Genomic DNA, 12954 nt, shown 5'->3' on the forward strand with positions numbered 1-12954 from the left:
TTCCTTCTAAACCCTTCTAGGGGGCAGCAGAGATCTGCTCCTGAGCACTATCGAAACCCTGCAGGGCATTCAGCCATAAATCTCTGCAGCTCGGCTTCACTTTGTTTGGGGACAATAAATATGCTGAAACAAGTTTGAGATCACAGCCAGTTTATTATATACAGGTTGCTCTTGTTTTTCCCTTCCTGTTAACTGCTTCCTCTGTCATCTTGAAATAAATCACTGGATGATGGCGCTTCTCTCTCTCTTTTACCTGCCTCAGCTTGGCATTATGTTGGTGTGGTGGGAGGATTCGCCTTCATCTTGATTCAGCTCATCCTCATCACAGCGTTTGCACATACCTGGAACAAGAACTGGTAAGACTAAGACTGTCCTACAGAATCACCTAATGTGTGATTTTATGTTGTGAAATGAAGAAGACGAACTCGTAGCTGTGTGGAATCACTCATTTGACAATCATCCAAAGCAAGGACACACTTACCCCGTCTGTGGGGATCTTGACGTTGTTAAAAAGTGTGTCATTAACTTTATGTTTTGCTGACATCATAATGCGTCTTTGCACGATGAAACTTTATGAAAAAACGATTCATGACCTGGAGCACATCCAGCACCCCTGGGATGCCTCGGTGCAGTGCTGGATGAGAGCGAATCCCTGCAGTCAGATTAAACATCTGGTGGAAAGACTGAATCCAGAGGAGGAGCGCCACATGGTGTTGGAATGACATGTTTTCATTGTTTCGCAGTGAACACATATTTTTGGTTTTCAGCATAACACAAGTCCTTCACAAAATACCAATGAAACAATACACACAATCACATCTATTTATTTCTGTAATCTGCATATTTACGAGAGAAATGGAAACATTTTGGATAGAGCTTATAAATTGGTGATGTGCAGCATATACTGCTTTATCATCCTTCTGGACACTAATGTGCATCATTTCCAAACTGAACATAGTGTTGTGTTATTTAAGACAAGCTACTGCACTCATACATTTGTATATAAATGTATGACTTGTCAGACTTGTAGCATCCATCTCTTGTTATGTACGGTTTCTGGGTCCTTTGCAGCTTCTTCCAGCCTCGTGTGAAGCCAGTGCTGATGATTCATTTCTGTCCTGCAGAATAACTCAAATCAGACTCATTCAGCACCAGCTAAATAAAACAGAGCGCTGCTTCTATTTTATTTGCTTTTTCTGTGGATGAAACATGCGACAAACAGCAACCACACGTCTGTCTTCAGACGTCTGGAGTAGTTGAAACCAAAAGTATTCAGTTTGCTGTGGTCAAAGAAAATCATCCAGACCTCAAATATTCAGGAAAAGAAGGACGTGTTCATGAGTGACCGGAGAACCGACGGACTAAGAAATAATAATTCTGTTGGCACGTCTATCCTCTCTGCATCCTTTCTGTCATGTCCTCATTTATCCATCCAGACGTATCCCAGATGTTATTTACTCTATCCAGCTGTTGCGGCTGCCTTTGTCGCCAGGCTCAGCCACCTCTGAACTCTGATGAGTTGTAGCCACGACAGCTGAGAGGATTTATTCATTCAGGCCTTTTCTGAGGCCACTGCAGACAGGCAGAAAAGCCTCGTTCTCTCTTTACAATGACGTGGAGTTTTCATTCACCACTGTCTCTCCAGTTTTGGTTTACAGGTCAGAAATGTTACCAAATATTCTTTGGTTCACAGCTGCAGCACCTGGCAGATTTCTCTTTGCATTATCAAGCTGACTCCAGTGTTATTCTTACTGTCTTCTCACTCCTTGGCCTCACCACTGTGAGTCCTAAATACCCGACTGACTCAGTGACTGTGTGAGATATTCCAAATTCCATCTTAATAACAATAACAGTCACACATTTGATTTATAGGTGCCTGTATAAAACCCCAAGGTCACCATGTGTTGGTACAGCAAATTAAAAACATGTACACAATTAAACGAGAATCCAATAAACACATAAAACTATACAAACTAATGAAGGTAACGACAGACTGAGACCGTGTTATAATGAAGGCTCTGAAACCTTTTCCATAGAAAATCACATTCACTTGTAAACATAACTTTAGGTTTACTTTCAGCTACATGCTAAACATGCAAAACATGTTCACGTCAAAGTAGGCTGTATACATGCATTCTGTCTTCCAGTTGTTTTCCAGTTGTGTGAGTTTAAATCTCCATAACAAGAGGTTTGAACCACTAACCACCGAGTTCTACCCATGAGGATGGCAAGGAGAGCAAATATTACTGTACATGTCATTTATCCACAGTTCATGTATATGATGCAGATGTGCAGACTAAGAGATTCATCTTTAATGTTTATGGACCTTAGCAGAGGAAATGTTCTTACAGTCCCAGCTGGTGTTATTAATGGCTCAAAGCCCAGCTCTGCTTTGGTAAGCTTGCAGTTCAGGTGTGATGTGTTCAGTCAAAACAATACAGATCTGTTGTTTTTAGTGTTAACAGGTAAAACAACAGGGCTGGAATAAACTCTCAGTTAAAAATGAAGCCTGATGTAATAATTAGATGCCACTTTCCCACCAGCTTCCCTGTCTCGCCAAATTCAAAGTGGAATAATCACTCGTGCAGTGGAACACCATCACACTTGAATATGAAATCAGTCAAGCTCTGACGATCATCTGTCCTCTCAGGTTGACTGGAGCAGCAGAAAACAAGCGCTGGTACCTGGCGGTGATGTGCGCCACCCTGTTCTTCTACACCATCGCCACTATGGCCTTCACCTTCATGTACAAGTACTACACCCATCCCATTGCCTGCCACTTCAACAAAGTCCTGCTGTGGATCAACCTGGGACTCTGTGGTCTCATGTCCTTCATTGCCGTCACACCGTGTGTGAAACAGAGTGAGTCGATGAAACACGCTCACGGCAACAAATCTGCAAATAACACTTAGTCCACATCCAGCTGTGCAAACATACACCTGTTGAACGGAGAGCTGATGTAAGCTAACATTATCTGCTTCTCCCATTAAACCAGACGTGCTTTGTCTACACATGTCTGGGCTTCAGGATTAAACACATGCCTGTACTTTCAGACAAGTACAGGTAATGGTATTGGTACTTTACTTGAGTATTTACATTTTGTGAGAGTTTATGGACTCTAGGAATACACATCAAGACTTTTAACTCCACTGCATTTATCACACAGCATGAGGTAGTGTAGTTTGCATTTGTGCTGTGCAAATCTGTAGTTTGGTAAAAAAAATCTTTATATTCTATATTTATAAAAATATTTATAAAAAAAGAAAAATAGACACTATATGGAATGGAGGACAGTTACATCCTGTTCATTGTGCTGGCACAACAGTAGCGTTGCCAGGTTTGATGGTTCTTTATAGCAGTTTGAAGTGCTGAGCTGAAGGTTTCTTCCTCGAGATGAAAAATAATCATGGCCAGACTTTTCAGGACTCCCCTTTGAGAACTTTTGTACCATCCTCTGTCTTTCTCTCTGTCTACAGAACAGCCTCGGTCTGGGCTCCTTCAGGCCTCCATCATCAGCTGTTATGTCATGTACCTCACGTTCTCTGCGCTGTCCAGCCGTCCACCAGAGAAAGGTACGGTAAATAATCAAACGCAGAGCAGAAACACAGAGATCGCTCGGCTGAGACACTGACACAGAAACGTGGACTTTCCCCTTACATGCCGATTAAGAGAGAAACATGTGCAACAAGTTCCCACACATGCACCCGGATCTCTTCATGCTTTTTTCTTCAGAGCTGCGATCGCTCAATGTTGTTGGATTAAATGACACCTGCGTAACGTGATGAGGGTTATAAGGGTTGTCTTCCTGCAGCGTTTCTCTGCATAACTGCGATGTAGGGATTGAAACAATGCGCAAATTTAAAAACTAAAAGTGTAACACTCACAGAGGAAGATAACCCAAATGCAGGACAAAGACGGGAAGTACAAGATTCAGTACAAATAATCTTCAAAATAAAAAAAGGAAGCAACTAAGACAGAGTAATGCACAGAGACATGGAGGCAGACGAGGCCTGACAGCTTGCGCTATACCAGGATGTAACCCTAACACATACACATACTCCTCTATAATTTGCCTTTCCGTTTTCCCAGTGACTCACCTGTTGGCTCCAGGTAAAACAAAGACCCTTCACATAACAGAGACATTAGAGCAGCAGCTTATCACACGACCCAAGTCTTATCCAGGCTTTACATCTAAATGTGTCTGAATCATACATGGATGCTTTGACAATACTGGCTGGTAGAGTCGTTACACTTCCAAACACAGCTGTCCCGATGAACAGCAAAGTGCAGGCTGATGTAAAGCAGGCGTCCAGGAGGAACCAAAGTACCAATGCATCCCTCATTAAGTGTAGCAGTTTGATGTTTTTAGTCCATTTTTGCTACTTGTGGACATGCTGTCCCAGACAGCCTTCAGTTAGCAGCATGATTGTCTACAGTCCATATTAGCTGCAGTGATGCTTAGCAAACACATAGGGGCTATAGGTGCCTATAGCTGTGAAACCAGTGAGTTATTTAAAACTTTACTCTCTGTACAATTATCACAAAGTATAAAGGCAAAGGCATGTTTTCATGCTGAGGCTCTGTTGCAGCCACCTTTGAGTCATCGTCTGCCATCGTTGGTGCTTTGGCATAATCTGGCATACACTTGCAGTCCTGGACGGACTCTCGCTACTTTCTGTTGCTGTTTAAACACATTATGGGTAGATGTCAGAGCTCAATAAAACATCTGAAACCCTCACTGAAGGCCCAGCAGAAAAGTTCCACATCTGTTTTCTAAATGAAGATTGTCGCTTCTTTCTTTAAGGTCACTCAGCAGACTGTGAGCTGTGTCATGTTTGAAAATGTTCTCTGTAATCGGCTGTTATCCACAAGGACAAACTATAGGTGTGTTTGTGTGTGTAGGAGAGGTGTGTGAGAGCTCAGAGGCACTCGGGCAGCTCAGGACGCTGCAGCAACATGTTGAGAAAATATGCACTCTGAGTTTGTTATAAAAACAGCTTTTCAACACAGACCGGGAACCACACACAGACACACACACACATCCTTACACACTGTAATAGTTAATTCCCATTTACTGTGGCTGAGATTCCTTTAATTCATGGATTGACCTGTCATGGAAACGTCTCCAGAAGGGAAGTGTGTGTGTGTATGTGTGTGTGTGCGCGCGCACGTGTGAGTGTGTGTGCGCACGTATGTGCACGCATGCGTGTGTGTGTGTAGGGCTGGACTGGGACAAAAAATCGGCCCGGGCATTTTGACTAGAGACCGGCCCACCAGGTATTATAGGAAAAACCTATAAAAACCTAAACCTCTGAATGAAAACAAACGCTGTTGTCACAGTGATGTACACTGTCTTGTTGGTATATATGTACCAGTCTAATAAACTTAAACCTACACCATCCTCCTCCTGAAATTAAGACAGAGAAGACTAGAGGTGAGACATGATCATTACTGATTACTGATGACAGATTTAGATATATTTTCATAAACCATTCATTTGCCACATCAATAAACAGCATGGCAGGGCAAAATATTTTTTCTAACATGGCAACCTTTAAAAAGTGAAAGGAGACAGAAAGACAGGTGAGAAAGAATAAAACTTGATCGACTTTTTGATGGCATTTTACACACAGCACTGGTACAGTATCTAGAAAATGTGGGAAAATACTGGCATCATATACAGTACTTGGCTACTTCTGGGACCCTAAAAAAAATGACTATGTACAATAATGGATTTCTATACATTTGACATCAGATGAAAACATTTGTTGTACGATTCAAATAATTATTTATTAAAAGCTAGACATTTTAAATGAGAATAAGAAAGAAAAGTATTTCTTTGTGCCCCCCTTTCCCTGTTAATGCCCTACCTGCCCCCCTGGCAAAACTTTGCTAGACCCGCCCCTGCAGTTACCAGCTGTCAGCTACTTAGAAAAGGATCCTGGTGTTATTAGTCTCTCAGAAACAGTTCATAACTTCCCTTCAACTCATTTATGTCACCTAAAGCAGCGGTCCCCAACCCCCGGGCCTCCGTGAGTCGTTTGGTAATGGGCCGCAAGTTGAGGCCGAGTTGAGGCTCAGCTGTGAAATGTATGGTTTTCAGGGTTTTTATCGGTTTTCAGCGTTATTTTGTTATCGTTTTGATCGTTAACTCGGTTTTCCTGGGTCTTTTCACGTGTGTTATGAATAAATCTTCTTTTTTTCGGTACCGGTACTAGTTTTATTTTGTTGTATTTATCCGCGACACATTAAAGGCCGGTCCGTGGTACAAAAAAGGTTGGAGACCGCTGACCTAAAGGGTAAACCTGTTTCTCCATCACCTGTTCAGCTCTGATGATTCAGTAAGGACATCTCCTGGTTTCATCTTCCCTCTCACCACATATCCAAACCAGTATCATGACCAGCAGCTTTTACAGCCGTGGCTCCAGCAAACATCAGCTGATACTAGAAATTAATATTAAATAAATTCTAACAACAGCTGATCAAGCTTAAACGTGCTGCTGTTGTTTAGCGCGACATCCGATGGTTTCCTCTTCTGGCGCAAAGTGGGCGATAAACAAACAAGAGAGAAAAGCCGATCAGCTGATCATTGATCAGTTTCAGGATTGAAGTAGAAACAGGAGAGGGAGGGGGGAGAATGAGAGAAGAAGAGGCAGCTGTGCAGCAAAGACACAGAATAACTCCAGCTTTGTGTCTTTTTCATTGTAGCTGAAGTCCGGGACAAACTGTTCCTTTTCACCTCAATACGAAACGTGTAATATTTTCTCTGAATACGAGACGATTCCGTTTTTTACAGGACGGTTGGAAACTCTAATAACTAACCTTATAAATAAAATAAGATAAAACAAGTTCAACATCAGTAACATCATAGCACCCGCCCAGCAGTATATAAACTCCATCATGCTAGCTAGTACGCAGTACGAGTTATTGTAACTGACTGTAAAAAGTCAGAATAACGAAAATAAACTCCACCAAAACTTGGTTTATATCTGACCCAGATAGACTGCAGGTCATAACTTCTTACCTGGAGTTCAGTTCACTGCCTCGGGTCTCTGCTCCTCCTGCCTTTCCGTCATCCACCTGCCAGCGTGTTGCATCTGTTGGCCTCCACCACTTGCTAATGTTACTGAATCTGTGGAAGCTCCGCAATAGCCACCACCAAACAATTGAGTTACTTTTACACATCTCCCAGCATTTGGCCAATCCACCACCTTTCATCGTTTATACCGTTACGGGAAAAAAACGAGAAAAAAAACCCCCATCGGCCCATAAAAACGAAAAATCACCATGGCCAGTCCAGCTATGTGTGTGTCTGTGTGTGTGTGTGTGGGTGTGGGGGGGGGGGGGGGGGCTCTCGTTACTCTCTTCTTCGGCCTTTGTTTGAGTTGTGTGTTCCTGGAAGGCTTATTCTGCTCTATGAGCTCACCGTGACACACACAGAGTAATCTGTATGTTTCTGAGAGAAGGAATTAGTGACTGAAAAGACACAACTCAAAGAGGGAGACATGCTCTTGCTGCTTTGGCAACTCCTGATCTGAGTGTACTTGTTTGTCTGTCTTTGTGGGGCCCGGGTCTGGAGTTCACACCTCCAGCGGTGTTAAAGAGACTAAACATCAGTAAGAGTAGGAACATCTGCATTTGACATTTTGTACAATGTCAGTGATGAGAAGCAGCTTAAAGTGTTCACAGCAGAGTTGAACAAGCTGCACATATGAAAGCTTCAGCAGAGATTATATACGGCAGCTATGACACAGTGTTTGTCCTGCATGTGGCACCTTGTCCCTGTTTTGTTGTTGCATTAATAAAAACCAAGACTGCAGCAGGAAGTATGAGACATTTATTCGTTTAAGTTGCTCAGCTGACAATGTTGAACAGAAGAAAAGAGAATGAATTTAGTTACAAAGCTGTTACTCACACAGACTTTGTTACCATTGTCAGTATTTCTATCTGACGATACAATTCTCTGTATTTACTAATAACACTTTACATATATTACATTTATATCAGACTGTGCCATGATGATTTATCTATAGATATAGTTAAAGAGTCACTTAAATGAACCTGATAGGAAGATATAAAACTCAGCTGCCAGTCAAAGAGCCAGAGTAAGATCTTTGTAAGTAGCTTTCTATTAATATTCCAAAGTTCAATGAACGAAAGAAAAGAAAATATTAGTTATACTGCATGTGTGTAAAAACAGTGATTTATAAAAAACACAAATGCAACAAGAGAATAAACCTTGATTTAAATGTATAAACAGAACGTTGACAAGACCCTTACTAACACAACAATACACCAGTAAAAATGATAATAACCACACAACAAAACCAACAAAAAAGAGTAGAAGTAAAACTGTTAAAAACTTTAAAAAATGTTACATTTAAAGTAAAATAGTAAAAACAAACATAATGACTGACTGGCACAGATAAATAGGAATGTCTTTGGTTTTAAATTCTGATAATGTTGATAATGTTAAAGCACCATATAATGTGATTTATTACATTGTTTCAGCAGCTTGGAGGTAAAAGCAGGTTCACCAGTATTAGAACAGCGTACCGAGGACGTACTGAACAGAGTGTGCAGAGAGCATTAAAGTTTGAAAAACTTTTGAAACTAAATGGAAACTAATGCAAGAACCAACAACAGTCTCTGTGAAGCTTATCTTGGTCACAGTAACATTGTTTTCAGCTCTGCCCCACCTGAGTGTAATCGTTCAGGTAGAAATATGGTTCAGAAATTACATGCCAGGCAACAAAAGTGTCAGTTTCTGAATTTTGCTCAGCATTGCTGTTAGGATTAGCGGCGTCACTCCTGGGAAAGAGGGTGTCGGTACTGACGGCGTCAGTTTCACTGTTATTGGGATTAGGCTCGTCATTACTGTTAGAATGAATGGAACGGTTGCTATGGTGATTTTCTGTTTGTGTCTGCAGCTCAGCTTTTCGAATGCGATTCAAGTATCCTTCACAGAGTTTCTTTGCTTTTTCTTCTGCTATATTTTTGAGCTCTTTCAAGTGGTTGCTCACCTCCTCTGAAAGAAGTTCTTCGTACACCCATCTGTAGTATGAGGGGCACCCTGAGGACTTGATGTTCTTGTTGAACCGTCTCATAATACAAATGGGTTTCCAAAATTTGTAGATATTCCAAATAATGAAAAGCACACTCAAAACACCAAAGCCAATGTCCTAAAAGGGAAGGCAGGAAAATGTTAAAGCTTATTTATCTGTATGTTACATGAAATGCACAACTGCCAAAGATATCTATGAATATATATCTAAATCTATATAAATACATCTGTATGGTAGAGCTGTTAGAGAAACGCATTTTATCTTATTTTATTTACTTACCACTGACTCATTCTTATATGTAGCTTTGGTGTGCTTTTCCTCATTTGTCAGATTCTCCTTACAAGCGATTCCTCTGTGGTTTCTACCAATGTTTGTTATCAGACAGATGTACCAGTCACCCTCAAGCAGAACAGCGCCTGCCCAAATGCCAGTCAGAAAGAGATATTTGGCCAAAAAAAAGCCAAAAGTGAGTGAGAGTGTTTTTCATACGATAACAGAGGGATGTTATTATGTCTGCTGTGTTTTTAGGTGGGTGGGTTACAACCCACACTTTTATACTTTCACTTTTGATATCTGTAGTCTATAAAACATAATATATTCTACGTTTTACACAGAATGCAGATAGTTTCATGTCATTATTTAGTAAAATAATTTAAACCCCAAAATACTTTTCATCACTGCCTCTGCAAATTTGAACCATTGGGTCTGGTATGAAAGCACATGGCAGCTAGTCTATGTGTCTCTGCCGAATCCAGAGACAGGGATTTCTATTAACTGCCTACCCTTCCTATTCATTGTTTCTAAGTTTGATAAACTTAGAGAGACTCCATTCGCACGACTAACATGCTGAGGATAAAAGGAGGCCCAGCCATGAAGACTGCATCATTTACATGTAAACCCGGACTGCATGAGCAAAAATAATCCATGTCAAATACGTATTGCACAACGAGGAAGAAGGTTATGAGCAGGATGATGCTCACAGCTTTTGATAAGAGTGAACTAAAATTTCCACGTGGTGTGCCATGACAGCTGAAAAATATTACAGCACAAAACTCTCAAAGCAGATTCTCAAGACAATCAAATTCTTTCTTGCAGCTTTGCTTTCTGCTAAAACCACAGGAAATATTCTGCATTTAGCGGGCCTGTGAGAACACTGCTGAACTGCTACTACAACGTGCCAGCCCTCTACCCCAGCAGTGGGGGTATAGTCCTTCTTTCGTTGGTGCGAAAGAAGGACTTTCGCACCAACGAAAGTCCCCTCCCCCCCCCCCCCCCCCCTTAGAACGCACAGTGCAGGTTGGCAGAAGTCAGTTTTTTACAGTTTTATTTAAAGTGCAGTTTAAACATCAAAGTGTGTGCACACTGTAGAGAGCGAGAGCGGTAACCACAGGTTATGAAAACAAGCTGGGACAGGTGCCAACAGTTTCTGCTTCATTTCTTAGTTACTCTGATTTGGATACAACAACACCTTAGACAACAAGAACTGTAATAACTGCAAACCATCCTTTTTACTGTTCAACAATAACAAAACAGAACATTTGCTTTGCATAAATAATTCTCCTAACAGATCAAACGTCTGGCCACATAATTTGTGGAACAATTTATAACAAAATTATTTTAAATACACAAAATTACATCACCAAATGGCACGGTGTTTTAATTCCTGTGCATAAATATGCTTATTTATTCTTGATATTGCTACAGTTACTTATTGTCACCAGATTGGTCATGTGATCCTCTGGACAAATGAGAGTTTAGAGAAGAAAAGTTTTGTGAAGGCCGGCTAACAGCAGCTAACAACAGAAAAGCTGAAGATGTTCAGCAAATGAGCGTCACCGACTCCTCGACTTGTATCATTGTTGTGAGCAAGACTGAGCAGATGTGCACAGCTGAGGTAAACAGCAGCCTGACAGGCTACACTCACTGCAGATCAACGCTGGCCAGGGCTCTTGGTCCTACAGCGGCCACCATAGCTAAGGATTAGAATTAGAATAGAATTCATTCATGTCTATTGTCATTGCACACGTCACAAGTACAAGGCAACGAAATGCAGTTTGCATCCATCCACAAACTGCTTTAGCAATAATATAGATATATTACAGAATATGGATCTATTATAGGTATGGTACAATGTACATGGTATGAAGGTATGTTATGAATATACTATAAGTATGTACAGGCTACAGCTGTAGTGAGTGTACAGGCTATGTTAGCTTATACATATGGTTCAAAATATGGAAACTATACAGATTGTAGATATACAATTGTATTAATAAACAATTATATACAGTTGCAAACAGTTGTAGAATTATAATTATCGTATTTTACAGCATTTGCAGTAGTGCAGTTAAGCTAAGTGAAATATGTGGATAATTTCTACAGAGGCTATATAACGTGGTAGTGGGTGGTGGTTCAGTCCATGTTATTATTGTGTTTATTTAAAATCAGTACACAATAGATCGAGAGTCCTTTGAAAAAATGTCATATTTTAATATTGAGTCAGTTACTGTGCTCACTGAGTTGGAGGAACTGTGACCGTATCATTTCTTAAGGGATTAATAAAGTATTCTGATAATAAAGATTTCTCTCTTTTTTTTTTTAAATATAAATTGTGATATTGTTTCATCTTCTGAAACTGTACTGTCAGTGTTCAGCCATTCATACATTATATAAACCAGCGTTTGAGTTTCCTGGTGTGATGCGATGGTAAAACTTAGCATGCTGTGTCATCTTTGTGTCAGTTGTGTACCAGGGCATGAACATGACCGTCTGTTACCCCAGTGTGGGACAAGATGGCATCCAGAAAGAAGGCAACGCTGTGGCCATAATTGGAGCCGCCATCATGTACTGCTGTGTGCTCTTTGCATGGTGAGTAAACACTTCATCTTTAGACAGAGTATCTGCATGATACAAAGAAGTGACTGAAAATGTCCTGTAAGCGTGCATTGCATTTTACATTTCCTCTCTGCTGGGGCAACAAATGTGTTGATGTCTAATTTCCCTCCAGTAATGAAGCTTCCTACCTGGCAGAGGTGTTCGGGCCATTTTGGATGATCAAAGTTTACCGCTATGAGTTCCAGAAAGCTACATGCTGTTTCTGCTGCCCTGAAGAAGAAGAAGGTGTGTACTAAAACACTTAACCTGGTTTCATTTGGTCCTTATGCTACATTTGACCATTTAAAAACTCTTCTTGCAACTAAATTAACTCCCTTAAAACTGAGGATTTAAAGGTAAGAGGTTGGTATCAACTTGTGTCAGTCTTTAACAAGAAGTGTGCAAATGTAAACTCTATGTTGAAGCACTTGCAGTTCTTCTAAAGACCAGCTCGATCCAGGATCACCAACAGCACCGGCAGACTTTTGAAACTGACACCTGACATCAGGAGCTAACGTTGTCCCGCTGATGGGCACTGGAGATTTATTGATTGAGTTTAAATACAAAAGCTGCAACCATTGTTAGCCAATCCTTACACTTGATGATACAAATGTTACGGTTGAATAATGTTTTCCACTTGTTTACTATATGCAGATTATGGTAGGCCAGGTGGTTCTTTGCCATGTTTCAACCATGCTCACTGTGACTCAGTGCTCTCTCTCATAAATGATTGTGTGTGCAGAAGAAAAAACACCTTTGCTGTTGTGTAATCCTAACTATGCCTCACAGTTGATGCTACAGTGGACTGATGGTTCTGCAGTAACCAGCATATCACTTGTAATCTTCCAGCTGAAGAAGATTTTGCGATTGATGACGAGAACAAAGGCTGTCAGAAGGTTATTCACAACGAGACGCAGAGGGTGGCTTACAGCTACTTCTTCTTTCATTTTGTCTTCTTCCTGGCCTCGCTGTACGTCATGATGACCCTCACTAACTGGTTCAGGTTAGTAAGTGA

The 12954-nt window shown here is 40.9% G+C and overlaps 1 protein-coding gene across 5 annotated transcripts in view; it reads left to right on the forward strand.

The window, feature by feature from the left end:
- serinc4 (serine incorporator 4) overlaps positions 1–12954 on the forward strand; it is a 46040-nt gene that overhangs the window by 12976 nt on the left and 20110 nt on the right. For all 5 annotated transcript variants that reach the window (XR_014870536.1, XR_014870545.1, XM_085139972.1 and 2 more), the window contains 6 exons: positions 263–356; positions 2651–2862; positions 3477–3572; positions 11807–11933; positions 12073–12185; positions 12789–12942. Coding sequence is in view for 3 of the 5 variants with exons in the window: in XM_085139972.1 (XP_084996098.1) it covers positions 263–356; positions 2651–2862; positions 3477–3572; positions 11807–11933; positions 12073–12185; positions 12789–12942 (796 nt within the window). In the remaining 2 variants the exon portion in view is untranslated. The remainder of the gene's footprint in view (positions 1–262; positions 357–2650; positions 2863–3476; positions 3573–11806; positions 11934–12072; positions 12186–12788; positions 12943–12954) is intronic.

Source organism: Neolamprologus multifasciatus, chromosome 1, assembly GCF_963576455.1.
Source record: "Neolamprologus multifasciatus chromosome 1, fNeoMul1.2, whole genome shotgun sequence".
Lineage (NCBI taxonomy): Eukaryota > Metazoa > Chordata > Actinopteri > Cichliformes > Cichlidae > Neolamprologus > Neolamprologus multifasciatus.